The 26243-nt window shown below is 46.5% G+C and overlaps 1 protein-coding gene across 1 annotated transcript in view; it reads left to right on the forward strand.

Moving 5' to 3' along the window:
• Nucleotides 1-26243, forward strand: part of WWC1 (WW and C2 domain containing 1) — a 152667-nt gene that overhangs the window by 63023 nt on the left and 63401 nt on the right. Inside the window, exons 2-3 of the mRNA XM_065873535.1 lie at nt 14144-14253; nt 24224-24427. Of these exons, the coding sequence (XP_065729607.1) occupies nt 14144-14253; nt 24224-24427 (314 nt within the window). The remainder of the gene's footprint in view (nt 1-14143; nt 14254-24223; nt 24428-26243) is intronic.

Raw genomic sequence — 26243 nt, forward strand, 5'->3', positions numbered from 1 at the left:
TACTCTTGGGTACCATGGGATCGTGATGGGAACCACTTAACTGGATTGCTATGAGAAGTTAATGACAGTTAGCTCACTTAAAGCGCTGTGTGTTAGTGTTGTTATTCGCTAAAGGTTTGACCCTGGGTCAAAACAGGAGCATGCACGTCACCTCCAAGATGCTAGATTTTCATGTACCGTGTAATGCCAGACCTGGAAGGATGGCGTTGAGATGGAGTCCATCCCCCTGGTTTCGTTGATGGGGAAACTGAGGCCCACAGAGGGGAAGGGACTTGTCCAGGGTCACCTGGATGGGTATGACATCACAATGCTGCTCCTATGATTAGGCAGCAGGAGGGGCTCATGGCTTCAGAGCACAGATAGAGCCCTCCCATCAAGCCCGGGGAAGGGGCGGGGGAGTGGCTCATCCTTTATGTCTAGGCCTTGGGTGGGCTCAGTGTGGGATTCAGCTAATTGTCCAGATCCCACCCATTGCCTGTTAAGCCCCCCGGATCAATCCCAGAGCAGCTAGGAAGCTTGTGGAGTATTAGAAACACTATATATATTCTCTCTTGCACTGCACAGGTGATTTCCTGTGACCCACCCCCCCCATACCGTCCGCGCTTGTGTGACCACACACACCACACATACACACACACACACACACACATACCTCTTGGGCCCATTGGAAATTCATATATTCTCCCCTGGCACGGGAGCTGAAGGCGTCTGCCAACCTGTGGGTTTCTTTTCCATGTGGCTCACCATCTGGAGTGGCCACCTGGCCTCCTTGTGGAGTGTGTGTGTGTGTGTGTGTGTGTGTGTTCGTGTGTTTGTGCCCACTCGCTCAGGCACCCATGTCCCAGGGCCAGCGTATTGTGTCCCCTGTCTGTGCTTGAACGGCTGAATGAACAGGAGCAAGAGAACAGAGGCACAGAGGACAATGCCCAGAAGTCATGCTGGCAGCGTGAATGGATAATTCACATTGTATCTGCTGCTTTCCAGGGCTTCCCCAAATAGCTGTTTTAATTGCTTATTTGTTTCGCTGCTGACTTTAATTCAGCCGCCTTCAGCTCAGAACACTTTGGTGTTTAACGTTGACTCGCAGGTAGGGCTTCCCTTTGGGGAACAACGGTCTGTTTTCGTCTTTAAAGAGAAATAATGGGAGGGAGAATAAACCCTTAAAGTTGTACTTTGCAGAGGTAAAAACCATTTTTCTTTTCACCTCCTGTGCAGAGCTCCTTTGTAATCAGTCACCGTAGGCCTCTGTGGTCTTGGAGAATAAAGAAATAGCGGTCACGTGGACAGGCAAGGCGAGCTTCTGGGCTAGATCAGTCGGCCCACCGTGATGCCGTCGGCAAACACTTGGGCATCTACAGATTTTGAGATTCTCAGACATGGCCAGGCCGTGCTGCCTTGTGCTTTCCTACACATGCCAGCCAGAGCATCTAGGAAAGGTTATCAGGAAGGCCCTACCTGCCTGGGCAGGCAGCCTGGGGGCTGCCCTGCCAATGTAGCCCGTAGAATAGTAGGGGGTCCAATGCCATGTCCCCCCGGAGCTCTGGCAGGATGCCTGTAGTGTGAAATGCGTGGCTCAGCTTTGAAAGGGCTTCTGCTGGTGGTCCTGGTGGAATGACCTGGAGAAGGGGGCTGGTTGGAAGCCAGGCATTTGGAGCCCCTTATATATAAATATAAGGGCAGCCAGAGGTTGCAGGTAGAGTGTGGAGGGCCTGGGCCGATAGAAGCCGTGTGGGTTACAGCAGGAGGTGACGGGTGTGAATATGAAGACACAAAGGGCACCCAGGACACCCTTGGTGGTTGCAGAGATGGGGCCAGTGGGCTTTGTGGTCTAGTCCCACACCTGTGGAACAGGGGCACCTGTAGAGCCAGTAGGCCAGGGTGCAATCAATTACTCCCCCTCACCCCCCGCCCCTCAGCTCTGCTTGGCCTTCTGTCTGCAAATGGATGCAGAGGGTAAGAGGGCTGGTTTCATGTAGGAGGACAGAAAGTGATGCTCAGAGGATCTACTAAGTGCAGAGGAGCAGAGGGGTTAAGAACCTGTGTTCCGGAATCAGGTCCATGTGCTTCTGTGTGCTCACTGGCTGTGTAAACTCAGGCAAGACACTGTGTGGGACAGGAACTCAGCAAACACTAGGAAAGGGCTGATACAGCTGCTTGCAGGACTGTGCTCAGAGAGAGGCTGGGCGGCCATGACCAGGCCCTGAGAGTGGGATGGGAGGCAGGAAGCTTTGATAAAGAAGGAGAAGGAGAGGGATTTCTCGAACACAAGGTTCGATACCGCTTTTAAAGTTCCTGCAGTTATTAAATAGGGGATGTTATACACCAGTCGTCCTGAGTATGGTGCTGGGACCAGCAGCATTGGCATCACCTGGGAGGTTGTGGGAAATGTAAATTCTCAGTGCAGCCCAGAATCAGAAACTCTGGGAGGGGGTCCCAGCTCTCTGTGGGCTAACAAGCCCTCCAGGGGATTCTGACGCAGCTCAGGACTGAGGACCACCGCTGTATACAATAAGGGGAAGTCAGAAGGGGTGTTCAGAGAACGAGTGCGTATGGGCCAGGGAGACTAGGGAGTGTTAGGAAACCTGAGTGCCAGGAGGATCCATTCCTCTGTGGCTGTGTGATCTTGGACAATTCCTTAGGACACAGTCTTAGAAACTCAGTACTGAAAGGTCCTTTAGCGATCGCCGTGTCATCTTCTTATGGTGGGAACGGGGAAGCAGTGGTCCAGGGTGAGGAAGGGACTTGGCTATAGTTACTCAGTGGCAGAGCTGAAAATTGAAGCCAGTTGGATTTGCCTCCTGACAAACTAAGTGTCCCGGGATGTATCAGCTTGCCTCTCCATGTCTCAGTTTCCACATCCGTAAAATGGAACTAATAGTAGTACTTAGATTATTTTAAATAAGTTAATATCATATAGTATTGAATATGGGGTTTTCCTTTATTTTTTTCCTTACAACTGTATTGAGGAATTACTGAAGCATGTATGTATTTACAGAGTGCAATTTGATGAATTTTGACATACACATATACATCTATGAACCTGTCTTCATAATCAATATAACAAACATTCCCATCACCCCCGAAACTTTCTTTGTGCCCTTTTATAATCCCCCTCTCCCTCTGCTCATCCCCAGGCAACTACTCATCTGCTTTCTGTCCTTAAGGTTGGTTTGTATTTTCTAGAATTTTACATACATGGAATCGTACAGTACAGTCTCTTTCTTCCCTGGTTTCTTTTACCCCAGTATGCTTCTGAGATTCATCTGTATCGTTGTGTGTGTTAATAGTTCGTTCCTTTTTGTTACTGAGTGGTATTCCAGCGTGGATGTACATTTGTCTGTCCATTCCCCTATTGATGGACATTTGGATTGTTTCTAGCTTAAGGTTATTACAAATCAACATAGCATTAATTTTAAGAAGCACCATTATTTTATGTGCCACTAAGAAAGGAAAAGTGCTACCGATTAAATTATGACCCAACGTTTTTAAATTAACTAGAGTGTTTATTTCATACTCATCAAAATACATCTTTCGAACTTAGGGGTTTTTTTGTTACACACATATCGCTTTTTTACATCCAAAAAAAAAAAAAAAGGAATACCTGAACAAAAATAAAGCTCCAGTGTTCCTAATACATCTTCTCATTCCGGGTCCACTTCTTTGGAGTCAATTTTTAGCTCAGAATTACTGATGTCTGTGCTTTTAATATCATCGTCCTCTGTGCCCTCAAGAGTGTTGGTGATGCAGCCTTGTTATAGGACCCACAGAGAAGCTCAAAGGCCCTGGTGCTGGGCTCTGCAGCCAGCATGGCAATTATGCAGTGGTAGCCTCCCTTGCACTCCTGCTTTGGGAATGTTGCTAAACGTGTCTGTTCATTGCCTTCTCCACCCTTCCCCACAATCATTTGGTTCCTAGGGGTTAAAAGTGCTCCACTATTGTCTCTGAGATTTTATCCCAAGCCCATGACACCTTTGATGTCTGTGCACACACGGGTGGTGACAGCTCCATCAGGACCGCTGCCTGGCTGACAGTGTCGTAAGATGTCAGCAGTGCTAACACACATCCCAGTTTCGGAGATGCTAAAATGTATTTTTAAAATATGCAGCTCAGAATCATTGAAACAGAGTCTATGTGTACTCTGTAAATACTCAGTGAAATTCAGCTTTTATTATTATTATTGCATTCCTGTGAAGCATCAATTTCCTGTTGGTCAAATGAGGGTGGCTGCATCTGCCTCGCAGAAATGTTGTGAAGGTAAAGGACATCATGTATTTCACATAGAGCATATGGTCCAGTGCCTAGTACTTAATTGACCTTCAGCAAAAGATGTATTGTTTCATTGCAGCCTCACAATGCCCTTGACTTTGGGGACCGGCAAGATAGAAGACTTGTGAATGCTGAAGCTGCAAAGGGGGCCTTAGAAATGTGACATCTCAGCTCCCTCATTTTACAGATGGGAAGCCCAGAGAGGGTGGGTGCCTTCCCCAGGGGCCTGGTTCATCTGGTGGCAACATCAGGATTCAAACCCAGATCTCGTCACTCCCCTCCCAATGCTCTGCCTAAACTGTGTTGTCATGGAAGGAGCCACAGGTCAGGATCCCAGAGAAGCCTTCATGGCCAGTTCCATTTCCAGAAGGATCAGCTCCTCAGGCTGCATGCCTGGGGTGAGGGTCAGAGCTCAAGGAACAGGAATGGCCAGATTCCAGGGAAGGGTGGCTTTGGCCTCTGTCCGTCAAGCTGGAAGCTCCTGGACAGCCCAGCACCTGGGAGGACCCCTTGGAAACCCAGCTCTTGGGACCAGAAAGGAGCAAAGCTGGGGGTTGAGTGCCCTCAGGGTCATAAATACAAAAAGGAGGAGTTCTGCATGTCTGCCCAGCACCACACGCCAAGGGCTCTGTTGAGCTGTTCCCACGTACTAATTCGTTCAATGCTACCAGAGCCCTATGAGGCACGTTTTCATGACTGCTTTATACCTATGGTGAAACTGAGGCTTAGAGCTGGGGAAGGGATGCCTAAGATTACACAGCTAAGAGAGAGGGAACTGGGAGTCCCATTTGGTTCTGTTGGCCCTTTCTATAGGGCACAGAACCTCCTTAGCCTAACTCCCAATTCGGGAATGAGAATGGAGCTGGGTGAAGGGCAAACATGTATACCCAGTGCTGTGTTCTGCTGTGGTACTGGGCTTTAAGAGAATTACCCTCCAACAAGGGAACAAGCAAAACGAAGGGCCCATCTCCCAACCTTGTCTATCCATGAATGGGAACTTCATAGTTTCATACGGGTTCTGGCACAGTGATAATTCTTCTTCCAGTATAACATGGTTAGTTAGCCCAGAACAATACTATCAATAACTATTTCTTGAAGGCTGTTCAGATGATTGCTGCATCTCAGATGGAGCTGAACTCAGCACCAGGCTGACTTGATCTCTTGGTGTCATGAGTGTGATGCAGGCCTGGGGTTGGTCCCCGGGTTTTAGTCTCAGCCTTGCCACTGGGTCCTTGGGTGGCTCTGGGCAAGTCTTTCTCTCTGTGCTTCAGTTTTCTCACCAATAAAACGAGGAGTTGATTAGTCAGATCCCAGATGTCACACTCAGTTTTAACATTCCTTAATACCCCTGCATCAGGTGCCTCATTTGGACAGCAATGAAAATAATAATGAGTCGCTCACATTTATTGAGCACGCACTATATACCAAAGTGATATTTCGTCCATTATCTCATCTAATCCTCGAAGAACACTGTAAGGTGGGTTTGAATGGTACTTACCTGAAAGCGTTGTTATGAGGTCCAAGTGAGTTAACATATGTAAAGTGCTTGGAACAGTTCCTGGCACAGAATCCATGCTCAGTCAATGTATTATTATTTCTCCTGTTCTGCAAGTATGAAAACTGGGCCTAATAGAGCTTAAGTATCTTGCCCAAGGTCACAGAGCTAGAAACTTGGCAGAGCCGAGATTTAAACTCAAGGAGTCTGTCTCCAAAGCCCTGTGCTCCTAATTTCTGCTCTGTGCTGCCTCTTCACAAGACAAGATGCAGGAGAAAGATGTTAGAGAGCAGTGGGGACTATGTGCAGCTAGAGAGTGCCTGCCTTCAAAAGGCACGCTAGCTCCATTCTTAAAATACAGCACTGTAGTAGACAGACAAACTTATCTATAAGCTGAATTTGGCCACCCCGTAGTCAGTTGGCCATGCCTAGGCTAATCCACGATCTGGTTCTCAGAATCTTAATCTTAAATCCCAGCAAGTGAGATGCAGAGAAATAGCAGAAACACCACTGTGTCAGTGAGCTGGAGGGCATCCAGGGATGAGTAGGCATAAAGACGTGGGGATGGAGGCGAAGGAAGGGAACAGGCCCAAGGCTCAGGTGTGTGATCCCAAGAACTCAGTTCGGGCGGGGGGCAGAGTGAAGGCAAGATTTAGCAGGAGGAGGTTAGCCACTGGTTTGTGGAAGCCTGGGTTAAAGGCTAGAAGGGGGTAGGGGGAACAGTCTGGAACTTTCCCTCCCCATAGGAGAATGCCAGGAATGAGAGGCAGTGACTAGGCCAAGAAAGCTTCTGGATAAACCAGTCCTACCAAAGTAGGGAAGCAAGGAAGTCTGGGGGTCGAGTAATCAGAATGTCTAGACAGGTGTTTTGAGAGGAGAGGGACGGAAGTGTGTGAGGGAAAGAAAACTTGGAAATTCCTGGTTGTAAATGCCTCCTTCAGAGAACAAATTTTGAGAGCCAAAGCCAATCCCGCTGTCACCTCTTGACTTTCTCTGGTTTAATTTCGCAAAAAAAACAGAGAGCTGAAGCAGTCCCAAGTCGTCCAGGAAAGGAGGCGGTGGAATACAGTACAAGGCGTATTGGCTATTAGCATGAACAAGTATTTTGCCTCATCATGGAAAGGGCTATAAACCCTAACTGATAAGAACAGGTAATGTTGGTTGAGCCCTGTGTGCCGTGGGCTCAAGCATAGCTCATTTTAACAGGTAGTCACTCTGAGCTTCCCCACTTTACTGATGGAGAAGCAGGTTCAGGCAAGTTAGGGTTCACGCCCAAGTGGACAGAGTGAGTAAGTGATGGCGCCTGCATTGCAACCCCTCTAGAGCTTATGATTTTTCTTTTACCACCACTCGTATCTCTCGAGTTGAAAAATGGGGACAGTGACGACGATGATGATGATATGATAATAGCTAACATATCCGACCAGCTTAAGATGAGAGATGACACAATTCTCACGGCGCACAGAGCACAGAAGTCTCTCAGCTGTTAACAGCCCACGTTTACTGAGGGCTTATTACATGGCAGGCCCTGCGCTAAGTACTTTGCATGGATTATCTCATTTAATCCCTGCAACACCCTATGAGATTGGAATTTCTAAGTTTCACAGAGAAGGAAACTCCTAACGAGGTTAAGTAACACACCTGTGGTTGTAGACGAAGCAGAAAGTGGGTTTCAGCCCAGCATCAATTCCGCAGCCTCTGTGGGTAGCAACTACCCTGCCTCCCCATTAGCCGTGAAGCCCACCACCGTCTTCCCTGGATTACTTCCTTCTCCAGCCTCCCCGGCCTACACCCCGTCGTCTCAGTCTCTCCCTTCTCCCACCCCCTTGGTCTTTCACATCCGTACAGCTGACCTAGCATCTTATTAACTATCCCTGCATCCTCTCATTGCCTGGGGTTCACAGTCTAAGGTAGCAGAACCGCCATACATACTGTCACAGGGATGGGCCACTCCCTGCCGTCAGTGTAAGCCTCGTCTGCCTGGCCAGACCTTCTGCTCTCGAAGGCAGAAACAAGGCTTATTATTCAAGTGTCTTAGCCCTCGTCGTGTCTGGCGTGGGACCAGTCTGTTGTGTCCATGCAGTAAATTCTTCCTTTTTTTTTAAAGCCTGATTGAGTTTATTTTTTAATTTTTATTTATAAATGTATTTATTTATTTTTGGCTGCGTTGGGTCTTCATTGCGGTGCGCGGGCTTCTCACTGTCGTGGCTTCTCTTGTTACACAGAGCACGGGCTCTAGGCGCACGGGCTTCAGTAGTTGTGGCGCACGGGCTTAGTGGCTCTGCGGCAAGTGGGATCTTCCCAGACCGGGGCTCGAACCCGTGTCCCCTGCATTGGCAGGCAGATTCTTAACCATCGCGCCACCAGGGAAGCCCACGCAATAAATTCTGTTGCTTGGAGGACTGATTGAAAGGAGGGAGAAAGGAGTTGAGGAGAGGGTGAGTCAGAGAGCCTCTCTGGGTCACCTTCTGCAGCTCGGCACTAGGGTAGCGCTCAAAGTCTTAACGGGGACCCCAGAGCCCCAAAAGCCCAGCCTCTGCCCACTCTACCTCCAGTCCATCGCTCATAACGTGAAGATATGCGGCTTTCTTTTCTGTTCCTCACACCATCATCCCTACCCAAAGCCTTTGTACTGGCTGTTCCTGTTGCTTCCCACCATCTGGTCTCCCCTCCAAGATCACCTCCTCCGAGAAGCTTCCCTTGCTTCCCTTGACTGCCCTGCCCCACCCCACCCCACCCTTACACGTAATCCCACTACCCTGTTGTACTTTTCTGAATACCATTAGTCTCTGAAACGATCCTGTGGATTCATTTTCTGGTTGGGGTGTCTCCCTGACGGGAGTGTAGGGCAAGATCCTGTCTGTCTCGTCCACTTCTGTAGCTGGGTGTTTGCTCCGATTCAGCTGTGGTTCGTGTGCTCAGCCGTCCTCACCAACTATGAGATGGTGATTTTTTTTCATCCCCAGATTCGTTTAAGGAATGAATGAAGGTGTTTGCACCAAGCCGAATTAAAGGGAGGAAGGAGAATTGCAAAGACTGCACTTTCTTCCGGCCATCCCAGCCTTGCAGGTGTGGGCTGCTTAGTACTGGGGCTCTGCCGAGGTCCGGTGGTGGCGTGTCCTCAGGAGTTGTGTAATCCTGAGCTATGGGAACTATGCGTGTGAAACACCCCGGGGCGGGAAGAACCGGCCTGGCCATTGTGCCTGGGCTGGGAGGAGAGGTTCGGCTGAAAGTTTGGACAGTTCTTGGCATGCAGTCCGCAGGGCCCTTTAGAAAGCCATCCCGCCCAGTTGGCCCTCGGAGAGAGCACGGTCTGGGGGGGCCAGCATCCCGCTGGACGGCGATAAAGAGGTTACTGTGGGAAGCGTTCAGATTGCTCGGGAAGCACTAGGAACATGAAAGATATGTTATGCGTTCTTCAGTCCCAAGAGAATCACCACCCAGTGTTAGACTTGGCAAAAGGCTTTCTGCTCCTTCTCTGAGCTGCCTCCTTAGAAAAGACGCGCTGTCTGAATACTGAATGCCAGCCGTGGCGATGTGGAGCTGGAAAGAGGACGAGGGGCCTGCGTTCCTGGACAGGTGAACCCACGGAACCCTACCTGTCTCCAAGGCAACACATCCGGGCCCCTTTTTTTTCCAAGAGAGCCTGTTGTGAAACATTCAGGAATGTTTGTGTTCCTTCAGAGATTTGTAATTAAGAAGAGGCAGAGCTAGTTCTCTTTTGGCACTCTTCCCTCCTTCCCTCTCACCCCTCCGGCATTTGGGTCATTTGATTTCACGATCTGGGTTTTCAGCAGCCCAGGACTTGGAGGCTGGAGTAAGGGACTGTACCGGGCTGGATTGGGGCGAATCGCTTCAACAGGGGCTGGGGGCTGGGAGTTGCAGGCAGGCCCCCAAGTCCTGGCCACATCTGAAAGCAGACATCTCTTCCCAGCTCACATTCTTGGCACTTGGCCAAGGGGAAGCACTGCAGGCCAGAGAAGCACCCACAGTTTCCCAGGGGAGACTGGTTTAAACGGACAGTTCCTCTCTCAGGGAAGAGGAGTGTGTGCACATGTGTGTGTGTGTGTGTGTGTGTGTGTGTGTGTGTGTGTTTAAATCCTTGTGCAGCAGCTAAAAACGCTTCTCTTCATCCTTATTCTCTGAATGACACGTCTCTGCACACTGAATAATTCATCTCCCTCTTGGCATTTGTTCCAGAGAGAATCTCGCTGTCCAGATTTCTTGTAGGTTGCACAGTCTTCCAATAGAAGCGTTTCTCTTTCCCATGGAAGAGCTCTGGGAGTCTGGATATCAGCCCTCTGGGTTTTTTTTTCCATGATCGCTTTGAAGGGAAGCCTGAATATCAAACCCGAAGCCTTCCTTTCTCCTCTTGGCCCCCTCCGTCTCACATTGGGTCCTCTGGATTCCCTCTTCTTTATCCCTGTGGGGCACGATGTCTGTGTTCACCGCAGGCAGGAATCAGCATCTCAGCCCCGGTAGGATATCCAACGTCGGGTACATTACTGATACTTGTATCTAACATTTACTTCAGGTCTGGCTTCTTGATGTCCAAGGCTGGAACAATCAGTGGAGTTTATGGTTTTCTGGAAAAGTGATGCATTTCGGATGTTTTAGACCTGCCGCTCCTCCCTCAGTCCCCATCCTCACACACAGAGCTCAGTGAATCCCTTGTCGTGGTAACTGTGAAACAGCTGTCTTTTCATGAAGCGGTTGTGCATTATCCCGGTGTATTGAGTAGCTTTGCACCAAGATATAGAAAGAATACTGAAGTTGCAAATAGGACGCAGCTTGGGTACCTTCTGCCTGCTTCATATTTGCCCCCTGCCCAGCTTCATCATCTGTATCTCGGGCATAGCTTCCTTTGTGTTCCAGATTGTTCTGAGACTCCCTTGGTCTTGTCAGTTTTTATTAGCAAAGCTCAGGTTCTGTAGCCAGGCAATGGAGCTTCAGGTTATACCTCTGGTGTTTGCCAACTCTGTGGCGTTGGGTGTGTTTCCTCACTGGTAAAATAGAGGAAGAGTGCCTGTGGCCCAGAGAAGGAACGTGATATGTACGTAACTTGTTTTCTAGGCCTAGATTTAGCCATTATTAAATATTGTAATTCCAGCTGATACAGGAATATTACAGAGAAACTAGTTAAAAAAATGATTAGAAAGGGAAAAGTTAAATTATGTTAAAATCCCTATAACCAAGATAGCATTTTAATGTATATCTTTCCAGTTCCTCTTCTATAAACATATACACATTTTAGGCAAAATGTCATATACCGTAACAGTATCCTGTAGCTTTTTTTTCTTAATAGATCTTTATTGGAGTATAATTGCTTCCCAATACCGCGTTAGTTTCTGTCGCACAACAAAGAGAATCAGCCATATGCATGCACATGTCCCCATGTCCCCTCCCTCTTGAGCCTCCCTCCCATCCTCCCTATCCCACCCCTCTAGGTGGTCACAGAGCACCAAGCTGATCTCCCTGTGCTATGCGGCTGCTTCCCACCAGCTATCTATTTTACATTCGGTAGTGTATGTATGTCGATGCTACTCTCACTTAGCCCTGGCTTTGCCCTCCCACCCCATGTCCTCAAGTCCCTTCTCTATGTCTACCTCTTTATTCCTGCCCTGCAACTAGGTTCATCAGTACCTTTTTTTTTTTTTTTTTTTTTTTTTTAGATTCCATATATATGCGTTAGCATGTGGTATTTGTTTTTCTTTTTCTGACTTAACTTCACTCTGTATGACAGACTCTAGGTCCATCCACCTCACTACGAATAGCTCAATTTCGTTTCTTTTTACAGCTGAGTGATATTCCATTGTATATATCTTGTTCAACAATGTTGCTTTTCCTCATAGTATGTTAAGAGCATCCTTCCATGTTGGCAAAATATAGAGCACACCATTATTTTTTGTTCTTAGGTATTCATTATTGTATTCACCCATTCTACAAATATTTATTGAGCACCGATCATGGGGATTCTGTTGCTTAGATGCACCATTGATGAAATCATTTAATTCATCCCCAGGGAAGAATTTTGAAAGGTAATGATCCACACAGGGATTCAGGGAGCTGTGGAGAGGAGATGAATCTTTATCTTCTTGATTTTCTAGGTTGCAAAGTGTAACTAACAATATTCCCATCTCCCCAGCCAGGCTGGCAGGTGGGGCTTCTCAGGGCTGAGCCCAGGGAGAGGAATGAGTCAGAAACAAAGGTCTGACTGTGGTTGGCTCAGGCGTTCCTGTTCCCTCCCAGATTAATCTGTCCTCAGTAATAGAGTCACTTGCCGTGGAGGAGTATGCCTCTGTATGGAGTTTTCCTTCAGAGGCATTTTCAAAGCTGTGTTAGACGAAATGATGTTGGATGAGATTTGGCCATTGGTCACTGGTCTTCATTCTCCATAAGGAAGTGGGAACAAATCATTTACAGTAGTTTGAGGAAGAGGAGGAGGTACTGAGGGACATGGTCTTTTGTTTCTGAAGTCTAGGCGGGGCTTGGGGTGGAGTGGTGGAGTGGACTGAAGACAGCTTTGCAGAAACTTTATCCAGGTTGGCAGAGGTGCTCCTGAATGAAGTGCCTTCTGACCCGAGGAAATCACCTGTGTCTTCCCCACGTCTTCCTTCTTTTACTCCAAGACGGTGCCTTGTAATTTTGCGAGGGGCTCAGGAGATGCACTGAAGATGTCAACTTTCAAGAGAACCTTTCGGCTCACGGCGGGGGCTCTGAGGACAGAGGGCCTTGCTTGAAATCCCAGCTTTGCCATTGTTATGGACATCGAGAATGTTATTTAATCTTTCTTAGTCTCAGTTTCCCCTTCTGGGAAGCAGAGAAGAATGTTCTTTGAGCGTTCATTTGCACCAGCCTCTGCACTAAATGTTTTTACAAACATGACTTTATTTGACTTGACAACCTGGAGAGTTATTATTATCCCCACATTTCAGATAAAAATACTGAGGCTCAGAGAGCGACAGTAAGTTGCCATACTCACACAGCTGGTAAGTAATGCTTATTGAATCCTTACTGGATAGGGCTTAGTCTGTTGCATATCATATACGCCTCTGCCCTCATCCTTTGTCTCCCACAGTACAGCAGTAAATTACTGACTAACAGAAGCTTTGGGGCTATCCATTCCTTCAGTCAATAGATACTTTTCTTAGCCTACCAGACCCTGGATATATAGTGGTACATGAATACACCAGGTCAATCCACCAGGGGCTCTTTCAGTGTTTCTTTTTCCCCCACATACTTTGCTTTAAGCTTGATTTGGAATGGGTTTAAGAGGGAAGGGGATTGCACAAGATGGGAGAGTCATTTCGTACGGCTTGGAGGGAAGTTCTTGATCAGGAATCCTAGACCCCGTCTCACTCATCTTTCCTCCTGTCCCGTTGTACGTCAGTTTGCCAATCTGTCTAAAGAGTGTTGAAGCAGAGCCTTCCGGGCTTCCAGAACTGGGAGGGGATTGGGAGCAGACAGGAGAGGGAGAGTATTAGAATATGTATTTTAGGCAGATACAGCTATGGGGAAAACCCAAAGGGGCCGTCTGGGGGCGCCACTCAGGCGGACTTTTGTGTACCTAGGTTCCCGGCTCCCTGCACGCTGGCTAAAGTGCTTGACCAAGGGTTTATGGTGTTTTCCAGCCTTGAAAAACCTGTGCGTGTTTAGCTGGATGATTTGTCTGTCTGTCCATCTGACTTAGCCACCAAGACTGGGTGATTACCACCACCTCACTCCCCACAATATGGTGACTTAGAGGGTGGTTATCGCTAAAAGATCAGTTTGGCCTGGATTTTGCAGGGAAGGACAGCAGTGGGTACAGGCATTTGGGAATCGGCCCAGGAAGCAAAGAAATACGGCCAAACTCACAAGGAGGGAACATCTGCTATTCTAGATGCTGCAGTAAGCTAGCTTTCCAGAGGGGAAGTAGGTAGGACAGGCATGGGCTAGAGCCGGGGGGTGGGGGGGGGCGTCGGGGGGGGGGTGGGGGGTGGGGCTGTGGTGGACAAGTGAACTGCAGGAGGAGCAGCCAGAGAGGGCTGGAGTTCGAGTCCGGAAGTAAGACTTGACCCTCGAGCCCTTTCCTGTGACCCCCCTCACTGAGAGGTGCAGGAACAGAGGCCCAGAGAAAGCAGGTGACTTGCTCAAATCACTGCCCAGTTTGTGGCAAAGTTGGGAGCCGAGCACATTCCCCACCTCCCTCCCAGGTGCTCCCATCCCGCTGCTCCAGTTATGCATTCATCTTCCCCGGGGACAGCAGAGCTGGTGGCACAGTGCAAAGCTTCTAGATCTGGTGGGCCAGCGCAGAGGAGCAGGGAGGTTGAGAGCACCTACGTGTTGCGGGGTCTTGGGGACCATAGGCTGACGGAGTCTGTTTCTCCTCTCCCTTGCCAGGTACACCAAACCGCTCACCTTTGCTGACTGCATTAGTGATGAGTTGCCGCTGGGATGGGAAGAGGCGTACGACCCACAGGTTGGAGATTACTTCATAGACCACAACACCAGTAAGTTCCTGGCCGTCCTCCCTTCCCATCCCCTCTGCCTCCTGCCCAGCCCCCCAAGTCTGGAAGAGCTACCAGCAGGGACTCATGAAGCCAGATTGTGTTTTGTTTCACGTAGAGTTAGACAGAGATGTCAATGTAGATATAGATAGATAATGTATGCTCATATATAAATAACAGTTCAGAAGGATTTTAAATAGAATCTAAAACTCCACCTCTCACAACCCATCTCCCCGATTTTACAGAGGCAACCACTGCTATCAATTTCTTGTGTATCACTCCAGAAATTTCCCAGTCCTGTGTGTTTATGTGCATATGTACATAGATTCTTTTTTTTTTTTTTTACATATATTGATTTCCATGCATACAGATTTTTTTCATATAAGGTAGATGTGTCCTTGCCATTGCCAGACCATTTTGGAGCAGTCACTGCCCCCAAAGCAGGTCCCCAGCAGCCAGCATGCACACATATGTGTCTGTCATGGAGTGGTCTGAGTGTATGTGCCTCTAGCCCATCATACCGTTCAGCCCACCCTCACGTCGTATCTGCGCTCCAGGTATCCTGACCCAGAGTGAAGATTCTTAGTGTCTTTGTCTCTCTGACTATGATGGAGGCATAGGTTGATACGGGCAGAAGCATGTTGTCTGACAGGTGGGAGAACCCAGGTCGAGGTACCCCAGCTGGGGAGAGTTGATGTGTATTTGGGCCTCATCCATCACGCACCTTCTCGGCCAAGACTATTCCTGTCCTCGGAAATTCGCTGCCCCATTTGTTCATGTGTACAGAGGAAAGAGGATGTTTCTGTCTCGCTCTCCACCTTCTGAACTGTGGGGTTCCTTTTTGTCCTCTCAGGCAAGAGGAAAATGGGATGCAAAGGCATGTTTCTGAAGGTTGAGATTAGGGCACCAAATCCCAGGGGTCCCTGTTTCCTGAGTGCGTACTCTGTGCTGGGAGAGGAACTGGAGAGACATCACTCATTCAATCATCCCGGCTTCCCTGTGGCATGCTAGGGTGATTATCCCCACCTTCTAAATGGGACTCAGAGGTAGAAATCGACTGCTCCACGCTCAGAGTCAAAACATGGCAGAGCTGGGATTTGAACTGGTGCTGGGAGTGGAGTCGGGCTTCTCCATCCACCTCCTCCTCTGGGTTTCAGTAGCACCTGGTCATACCTCTGCTGTGCCCCTCATCGCTCTGTAGTATAACCATTCATCTACTGAGACTAGCTCTTCTAGAACAGGACAATGTCTAATTCATCTGTCCAGTCCCAGGCCTTTGCCTGGTAAGGCACATAGTAGGTGTGCACTTGACCTTTGCTACATAGAAAAGGGCATACGTGCATGGACGCACGACCAAGTGGGTGAATGAGCAGACGGTTGTTGGCACCAAAGCATAGGAGAGTTTCTGAGAGACAGCTAATGGCATTAATTGCATTGTTGGTGGTAGCCGAGGTTTTTATTAGCATTCACGATGGCATACGGGATAATGAGAAGTAAATATGCCTAATCGAGTATGTATGGGCAGTGAGGTTAATGCTTGGAGGGCTGCACGGTATGCTGGGTTAAACACTGATGTACAGGACCCCTAATCAGTCCTTTCCTGTTTGTAATTGCTGAGTGTATGCCCCTCATTAAAATCTGATGGTGGGAGTGAGATTTTCAGGTGCTTCTGGGAGTTGCTGGACAGATAGAAGGACGGAGTATCATGCAGTGGTAGAGTTTATTCTGGAGGGGATGATGGCAGAAATGGGGGTACGTGTTGGGAGGCGAGTAGATGAGAAACACAGTAGGAAGAATTCTCTCTGCTAGTTTTACCAGCTATCGGGCTACTGGTTTTCTTTTGGCTGGAAGGTGCTCTCATTGGACAGAGGGGAGCCAGTGATACAGATGCGGTATGTGTGTGACCATCGAGGCCCAAGCACTCAGAGCTGTGGGCTCAGACCAATCCTCTGTGTGTCCACTGACTGAGATTACTCTCTTAAGAGTTCTAGACACAATAGAATTGAGCAACAAATTAAATCCGCCATCCAGCGTTCATTCATTCAGCAAATATTTATTGACCTCCTAGTGCCTAGTGTTCTAGGCACTGTTCTGGGAGCGTGGGGTACGTGAGAGTTCAAAATGGCAATGATCCTTATCCTTACAGAGCTTTCATTTTGGCAGGAGAAACAGAAACTAAACAGAATTAGTAAGCAGATTATGTAGTATATTAGACAATGATCAGTGTTACGGGAAAAGGGGAAGCAGAGCATGGGGCTGAGGTGTGCTGGGGTGCCTTTGTGGGTGGCGGGCAGGGATAGTGGTAAAGGTCTTCAGGAAGAAGACCTTGTCGGGAAAATGAGATTTGAGCTAAGACTTGAAGGAGGTGGGGAGAGCGTTTCAAGTAGAGAGAGCTGATCGAACAAAAACTCCACCGCGTGATCACATTTAGCTTGCTCGAGGGATGGCAAGGACGCAGGTGTGCATATAGCAGAATTTGTGAGGAAGCGGGGAGAAGGGTATCAGGCCAGCAGGGTGTGGGCAGTGGTCCACCTGAAGGGTTCAGGCTTTTATTCAACACGGTGGGAGCCATTGGAAAATTTTAAGCAGGTGAGTGGCGTGACCTGTTTTATGTCTTAAAAGGGTCACTCTGGCTGCTTTGCTGAGAATAGACCTTAGTGGAACAGGGGCAGAAGCAGGGAGACTTGTAAGAGATGATTGCAATAGTCCAGGTGACAAAGGACCGTGCCCCAGACCAAGGCCGTAGTGGTAGAGGTGGTGAAAAGTGGCCTGAAGCTGGAGGTATTTTCAAGATAGAGCCAACAAGCCTTCCTGATAGATTGCACATGGGGTGTGAAAGAATGGGATAAATGAGCCTCTCTGGGCCTAAGCAGCTGGCAGGATGGAGTTGCCATTTATTGGATGGAGAAAACTGCAGGAGGAGTGGGTTTAGGAAGGAGGACCAAGGGTTCATTGGGATGTGTCGCATCTTCCATGCCTGTTACACACCTGAGAGAAGATGTCGCTGGTCAGTTTGATGTAGGAATATGGTGTTTGGAAGAGATCTGGGCTGAAGATGTGTATATGGGAGTTGTTGGCATATAGAGAGTATTAAAGACATGAAACTGGATGGGATCACCAAAGGAATAAGTCAAGACAGAGAGAAGACAATCAAAGAATGAGCCATGGGGTCCTCAGACAGGAGAAGGTACAGAGAAGAGGAAAACCAGTCATGATTCTGGGGAGTGATCGGAAAGGTGAGAAGGAAAGCGAGAGCGTCTCGGCAGCCGTGTGAAGGAGGCATACCGAGGAGAGAGGTGTCAACCCCGTCAAATGCTTCTGACAGATCAAGTACGAAGAGGACTGAGAATTGACCGATAGATTTAGCAAACCCCTGTGACGCTGGTGACCCTGACTTGGAGGGCAGCTTTGGACAAGGACTGGGGGCAGAAGCCTGACTAGAGTGAGTCTAAAAAACAACGGAGGGGAGGCATTGGAAACAGCAAATATGGACAACTCTTTCCAAGATATAACCTTCTTTCATTATTTCATTTATCCGTATTCAGTTTTCCCACTGCCGTGTACATCCAGCATGATTAGATGGTTTTAATCAGTGATCAAGTTGTGTGTTCTGCTGTTTTCTCTTCATACTGTGTCATGAATATTTGAGAGATGCTGCCTAGTCTTCATATTTGTCATTTTTAATGTATCAAATAGATGCATTGATACATTTTAACACATAAAATGAGTGTACCATAATACCCCCCCATTGCTGACCTTGTGGGTTCTTTCCATTTGTTTGTTATAAATAAATAACACTAGGGAAGAATCTTGATGCATATTGCTTTTTTCTTCTATGATACTTCCCTGGAGTTGTATTTCCAAATGTAGGATCATTTTAACACATAAAATGAGTGTACCATAATACCCCCCCATTGCTGACCTTGTGGGTTCTTTCCATTTGTTTGTTATAAATAAATAACACTAGGGAAGAATCTTTATGCATATTGCTTTTTTCTTCTATGATACTTTCCTGGAGTTGTATTTCCAAATGTAGGATCGCTAAGCGAAAGATTATGAACACTTGTGAGACTTGTGGTACCTCTTCCTAGTTTGATAAGTATTTCTAAAAGATCGTATCCATCTGTTTTGCCACAGCAATAAGGGTACTATTTTTCTCATACCTTCATCAGTCAGTATGGGGCTAGTTACTTTTCGATAAATTAGTCACAGGTTTAAACTGTTACTTCATTGTTTTTCGTTTGCATTCATTTCCATACTAACAAGGATGGACGTTCTCCAGATGTTCAGCTGTTTTTAAGACAATTGTTGTTCAAGCCGTTAGAGAATTCAATAGTGTTAGTCATGTGGGTGCGCGTGTGGTGCGCGTAGAAAGCAGGCGTGTGATGGGTAGAGGCGGTGGGGTGAGGGATGTGTGAAGTGCGGTGAACGTGTGAGCTGTATGGAGAGTGAGTGTGGAGTGTGTTTGTAGGTAGAGGTTTGGAGCCTGGGGGAGGCTGAAGAATTGGGTCTCAATGATGGCTGCGCCCAATCGGCTAAATGTTTACTGGAAGTAGCTGCATTTTGGGGAGAGGGGGCATGAGGGGGAAGGGGATAGAGGGACGATGTTGTATGTAGCTGAGTTCGTGACATGTTGAATGATTAAACTATGTTCGTATTTAACTTTAATAAAAACAAGAACTCAAAAATAGTTGGCCAAGGACATCTCTAAGAACCTGCCCAGGTGTAAAGTTATCTATTCTGGTGAGGTGGACTTAAGGAAGTGGAGTGTCAGCAGAAGCGGCTGGGCTTGGGAGGATCCCTCAGAGTGTGACCAGTTCAGGATGAACAGCAGTTAACACAGCTCCTTACAGCCACCTAGGGAGCTGTCCCCAAAGGACAGTCTTTTCAAGAGTTGTTAGTACAACTGGTATCCATGTGGAAAAAAATACATCTCCACTTCTACCCCCGCCTCACACCATATGTAAAAATAAATTCAGAACGGAGCACAGACCTTAACATAAAAGCTAAGACTATGGGCTTCCCTGGTGGCGTAGTGGTTGAGAGTCTGCCCGCTGATGCAGGGGACACGGGTTCGTGCCCCGGCCTGGGAAGATCCCACATGCAGCAGAGTGGCTGGGCCCGTGAGCCATGGCCGCTGAGCCTGCATGTCCGGAGCCTGTGCTCCGCAACGGGAGAGGCCACAACAGTGAGAGGCCCGCGTACCGCAAAAAAAAAAAAAAAAAAAGCTAAGACTAGACTAGAACACTTCGAGAAGGAGACTAGGGAGAAAATCTGCAAGATTTTCGGGTAGGCAAAGGGTTTTTGCACAAGGCACAGAAAGCACTAAGCATACAAGAAAAAAGTAATAATTGGGCTTCATTGAATTAAAACTTCTGCTCTTCAAAAGACCATTAAGAAACTGAAAAAGCAAGCTACATATAAGGAGAAAATATTTGCAATACATATATCTGACAGCAGATCCGTATCAAGAATATAAAAAGAACCCTTACACCTTAATAGTAAGAAGCCCAACAACGCAATAAAAAGTATGAGCAAAAGATTTAAGTAGACACTTCACTAAAGAAGACATACAAGTGGCCAATAAACACATAAAAATATGCTTTACATAATCAGTCATTAGGGAAATAGGAATTAAATCTACAATGAGGTACGACTATACACCCACTGTAATGACTAAAATGAAAAGGATTGACAGTACCAGTGGTTGGTGAGGAGGTGGAGGAACTGGAACTCTAATTCACTACTAGTGAGGATGTAAATCAGAACCACCATTTTGGAAAACAGTTTTTTAGTTTCTTATAAAATTCAACATATAATTAACATACAAGCCAACAGTTCCACCCCTAGATAGACAGACATTGCAGACATTGCAAAGACGTGTGCATGCATGTTCATTACAGCCTTATTCATAATAATCTCAAACAGCAACCCAAAAGTTTATCAAAAAGTGAATTATGCTGTATTCATGCAGTAGACTATTATTCCACAATAACAAAAAATGGACGACTGATACAACCTCAATGAGTCTCAAAAGCCTTATGCCAAGTGAAGGAGGTGAGATCCAAAGAGCACATACTGCTTGATTCCATTGTCATGAAGTTCTAAGACAGAACCGGAGGGAGGAAGTGGGTGGAAGTGACTGACACAGGACTGCAGGGTAAAGGAACCATTTACACGTTGATAACAGGTGGTAGTTTATGGTGTATGCGTTTGTCAAAACTTATCTAAGTCTACACTTTAGATGATTGCGCTTCATTGTATTTAAATTACGCCTTAATAAAGGTGATTTAAACAGTGTATTGATGCCCACTTAATACTGCAGACCAATTAAATGGAAATCTCTGGGGTAATTTCCAACATGCAACCAGGTGGAAACCAGTGTTCTGGTGTGGGGTTGTGGGTTGTGTTTGTCTGCCTGTGCATCCATCTATCTGTGTTGGTTTGTGCTACAGAAGAAAGCCTGGGTCACCAAAAATGGTAGCCAAGCCAGCCTTCAATTAAGCCTCTCACGTGCTTTTATACTCCAAGGAGCGCGGCCTCCAAAGGGAGGGCGCCACTCTCAGATTAAACCCAGAGCACCATGGGGAGGATCCATCCAGGGGTGCCCCAGGGCAGTTGTCAGGGACCCAGCATTTCACCTAGCCCTCTGGCAGGTGATTCTATCTGGAGCCCAGCATCGCACCTGCCAGCCTTGCCTGCCACCTTCAGTGACTGCTCAGCCCACCCGTGTTGTCACCTCTTAGCAGGTCTAACCTTCGGTGATACGTTGAAATTATTTGGGGGAGCTTTGCGGGTCACCACTGCCTCCTTCCCACCCCCAGAGATCCTGATTTAATTGGTCCAGGGGTGGGGTCTGAGCATCGGGATTTAAAAAATTTCCCCCAGTGATTCTACTATGCAAACAGGGGTTCTTGGACATGGGCTGCACAGCAGTTACCTGGCGAAGCTTAAAACTGCCAATGCCTGGGCCCTACTCTTGGAAACTCTGATGTTAAGTGTTCTGGGGGCAGAATTCAGGCTTTTGTTTTTATTTTTGTTTTTTGAAGCTCCATAGCTAATTATAATATGCTGAGTGGACCCAGTGTACTGGATGAAGTACCAACCTTTTTTTTTTTTTTTTTTTAAAGCAATTTTACTGAGAGTCTGGGGGGAAAGGCAGTCTCATAAGGCTGTCTGTGAGGATAAAAATTGGTACAACCTTTGGGACGATAAGTTGGTAGTGTCTGTTAAAATTTAAGATGTGTATACCCACTGACCCAGTAGTTCCTCTTTTAAGGAATTCCTCTTTTTACACTACAGAATTAATAATAGCACACGTTCATAGAAGTATGTTTTTAAGAATCCTCACTACAGCATTGGTTGTGGTAGTAAAAGAACTGAAAACAATCCGGATGTTTCCTGGTAGTGGTCTGGGAGACCACTAAAGCCCTATCATAAATAAATCTTAGCACCATACTGTGGAATACTATGCAACCATTTAAATGTTTGAGGTAAGTAAAAAATAAAAATGAATAAGTAAAAACAGTGGTACAAATGAAAAAAAAAGGATAAATTAAAAATTGAGGTAAATCTTTATGTACCTACAAGGGAAAATGAACATGATATGTCATTTGGAGATGAAAGGAAATTGCAGACCAATGTACATGACATGGGCCACCTTACATTAAAAATAAATTTGTGTGTGTAGATATGTATGTATAAACAGGTTTGTATATAATCATAGGGCAATATCTGTTAGTGTGTGAGACTCCTAACGGCAGTTACCTCTAGGATGTAGGATTGGAGAGATTTAAACTCTCATTTCTTACTTTACGAATTTGCAATGGTGGAATTGTGAGATTTTTCTTTTTTTGTATTTTTCAATATTTTCCCCCAAAATGTAAATTTTTAAAAATATGACAAACTTTAAAAAACATCTTCACCCTGGCCACGTTTCTTTTCTTTTCTGTGGCCCGTGTCGGCCAGAAGTGCGGGACCCCTGAGGGGAACCCAGGAGTCCCTAACCCTGAGGGAAGCCACATCTGCTGATGGGAAATGGGACCCCACAGTCTTTCAGCCCAGCTTTGTAAATTCTCTTCTCCCGCTTTTTTTTCTTCTCTTGCAAGTGTTCCTCCATCTTACTTCGTTGAAGAGTTGCAAAGCTTTCTTTGTGGGAAGCAATTTTTGGGCCCCTGCCGGCCATCGTCACACCTTGTTTTCTTTCCCTGAAAAAGGGAGGAGCAGAGCTTGAAGAATTGAATAGTTTTGGCTTTACTCTCACCATCATTTGTTTACTTTACCTGGGTGTAAGTACACTACAGCTTCCTGGGAAGCGGTGAGGCAGCGCCCGGTATCCTCTTTTATAATTAGAAAAGTAGACTCAGAGGTCAAGCAGCCTGCCCATTGTAACACAGTGATTATTGGCAGGCAGAGAATGTGGCCCTGCTATCTCTTGGATTATTCTTCCCATCTCTTCTTTCTTTCATTGGAAATACTCATTGGGGCCTATTCAGGAGGATTGAGAGCTAAAGGGACTGCAAAAGGAGGTACAGACTCAAAGCCCTCGGGAGCCACACACGTGACGTAAATGAATGAAGCAGATAAACTGTGGACCCACAGTGGCCAGATCTTCTGAATGATCAAGAAAAACCAGACATCGGGATTTTAATGTATAAATCTCCTTGTTTTTACATACCAGTAATCAGTTCAAAATTAATAAAGTTCTTTGGGCTAAGCAAAACCTATCTACAGGCTGGATTCACCATATGGCTGTGATTATACAATTTCCGGTGTGTTAGTCGCCCCTTACCCCACCCACCAACTGGGAAATGACTGAGGAGTTGATGGTCAGCGGGCATTGATTCTTGGACTTGGTTTTGACCTCTTTGACATCTGCTCAGCCGCCAGCTACCCTTTTTAAAAAATTTTTTTGTCTTCTGACTTTTTCCCAAGTTATCACTATACATATTTATTGTACACATAATTTTAAAAAATAAAAAAAGAATGAAGAAAAGGCATCCTACCATCAAGACATATCTGCTGTTGATAATTTGTTAAGTTTCCTCCTAATCTTTTTGAGAATGTATATATGTATTTTGGTAAATACAAAATTATTTATGCAGTTTTCCACCCAGTACTTCTACTCACTTTTATATCATAAGCACCTTTCTGGTTTTTTAAAAATTTTTTTCGAAGACATTATTTTTAATGGCTGTCTTAGTGTATTATGTAAATATAGCATACTTATTTGCACAGTTATTTCCTGTGTGACCTTGAGCAAGTCACTTAACCTCTTTATGTCTCAGTTTTCTCTTTTGTTTAATGGGGGTAATAAAAGAATCTTCCCTATAGGGTTAATGTAAGGATTGGAGGAGTAAATAGATATAAAGTAATTAGAATAGTGCTTGGCATAAAGTAAACATTAAATAAGTGCTTGATGATTATTATGGTCTTGTACAAATGCATTTTTGCCTGAATTTATTGCTTTTTATAATAAATTACTACAGGAGAAATTATTGGACAAAGGGTATTAACGTTTTAAGGCTCTTGATTTTCATGGTCAGATAACCTTCTAGTAAGGCTGTTCTAATTTACATTTACATTTCCAACACAGTATTTCTTCATATCCTCTGAAATATCAGTTATTTTACTTTCCTTTACTCTTTGCCAAAACGAATGACCTTAAGCGTCTATAATGTTGTTGAGCCTCTCTGTCTAGATTAGAATTCATATCTGGCCCTTCCTCTGGCTGTTCCCAGACAGACTGACTTCAGGTTTGTAAACTGATCCTGGTTTGTGTTTGTGTGTGTGTGTTTGTTTGCTTAATCCAAAGGAAGAGTCTCTGTTGTTTAATAGGTAAGTTTAACCCATTCACATTTATTGTGATTTTCTACTTATTATGCTTTTTGTTTTCTGGTAGTAGATTCTACAGGCCACCAACTCAACAGACATTTGTGAGGTGCTAACCTAGGGACTCTGGGGTCTGTTCCAGAAACCACTCAGATTGAGGATCCCCGGGTACAATGGCGGCGGGAACAGGAGCACATGCTGAAGGATTACCTGGTGGTGGCCCAGGAGGCCCTGAGTGCACAAAAGGAGATCTACCAGGTGAAGCAGCAGCGCTTGGAGCTCGCGCAGCAGGAGTATCAACAGCTGCACGCCGTCTGGGAGCACAAGCTGGGCTCCCAGGTCAGCTGTGAGTACCTCCCCCGCCCCAGGACACCCACAGACACAACTACAGGGAGGAGGGAATGTCCAGTCTTGCCTCTCTGAGTCTTGCCTCTGTTGCCTCTTGGTGTTTCTCAGATCTACCTATTTTCTTTCATCTCCACTCCTTGTCCAAACCACCACCCTCCCTACTGTTTTCCGGCTCCTACTTGTGCATTGCAGTGATTCATCCACCATTTTCATTCCATTTCCGTTCATTCATTTGGCATCTCAAGATGCCAGACTTACTACCTTTCTTCTTATTGAAAGCCTTTCAGTGGCTGGGGGCAGTGGGGAGTTCTTGGTTAATGGATAGTTTCAGTTTGGGAAGATGAAAAAGTTCTGGAGATGGATGGTGGTGATGGCTGCATAACAGTACGAATGTCTTTAATGCCCCTGAGCTGTATATTTTTAAATGGTTAAAGTGGTAAGTTTTATGTTATGTGTATTTTGTCCCATTGCTCTTTCCATAGCCCACACAGTCACACGTGATCAGGCCCCTGCTGGCCACTCCCACTTCATCGCAGGCTCTCATTCACTAGGCTCCAGATGTGCTGAGTACGTACATCATGCTCCCCTCGCCTGCCCTGCACCTTTCCACCTTGGGGCTTTTGTAATTGCTGCTCCCCTGCCTAGGAAGCTTTTCTATTGGTCTGTTGGCACAGCTGGCTCCTTCTCACCCTTCCAGTCTCTTCCTTCAGGTCATGTCCTCTGAGAGGTTTGCTTCTGACATCCCCATCCACAGACTCCCTTCCCCAGCATTAGCTTCTGTAATGGCTCTCTGTTTATTTTGTTCATAACACATATCACACAGTACATCTGCTTATACGCTGCTGTCGGTATTTCCGAGTGGAGGAGATTTCCTGTCTCCCTGGTTTCTGCAGGAGGAGAAGAGGCATGCCAGGGTCCCCAGTCCTCATTCCCAACATAGGGAGATGCCAGATCAGTAGCTTTCAAGGAGCCCATTGACCTTTTCTGATGTGTTGAGGGTTTTTTTTTTTTGGTAATTTACCACTTTTTTTTTTTTAACTTTTTAGAAATTTAAGATTTTTAAAATAATATTTATTTTATCTTATTTTTTATTTTTTTGGCTGCGTCAGCATGTGGGATCTTTGTTGAGGCATGCGGAATCTTTCATCATGGTGCACGGGCTTCTCTCTAGCAGTGGTGTGCGGGTTTTCTCTCTCTAGTTGTGGCGCGCGGGCTCCAGAACGCAAGGGCTCTGTAGTTTGCGGCACGCGGGCTCTCTAGTTGAGGCGTGTGAGCTCAGTAGTTGTGGCGCACGGGCTTAGTTGCCCTGCGGCATGTGGGATCTTTGTTCCCTGACCAGGGATTGAACCCACGTCCCCTGCATTGGAAGGCGGGTTCTTTACCACTGGACCACCAGGGAAGTCCCTACCACTCTTTTTAATAACTAATACTTTCCTATGTTTAATGAGTGCTTACTACATGCTAGCCTGCAGTCTGAATATGTTATTTCAGTTAATTCTCATAACAGTTCTATGGGCAAGCACAGTTAATATCCTCCTGTAACAGATAAAGAATCTGCAGCTTAGAGAAGACCAATAACATGCCCAGGGTCTTACAGCTGGCAAGAGGCGATAAGTTGCAGACATATAAGTTCCGTCTGTCCCAAAACACCTGCATTGTGGGCCAGAGGGCCAGCATTAGGCCACAGTGTCAGGGTGTCCGTGGCTTGGCTGGGTCCTCGAACACTACCCCTGTCTTTGAGAAGTTTGGTCTGGGAGGAGGACTGTGAGTGGTTTATTCACTGTCCCAGCCCCGCTCTTTTCCTTGGCAATTCA

This window comes from Phocoena phocoena, chromosome 3 (genome assembly GCF_963924675.1).
Source record: "Phocoena phocoena chromosome 3, mPhoPho1.1, whole genome shotgun sequence".
Lineage (NCBI taxonomy): Eukaryota > Metazoa > Chordata > Mammalia > Artiodactyla > Phocoenidae > Phocoena > Phocoena phocoena.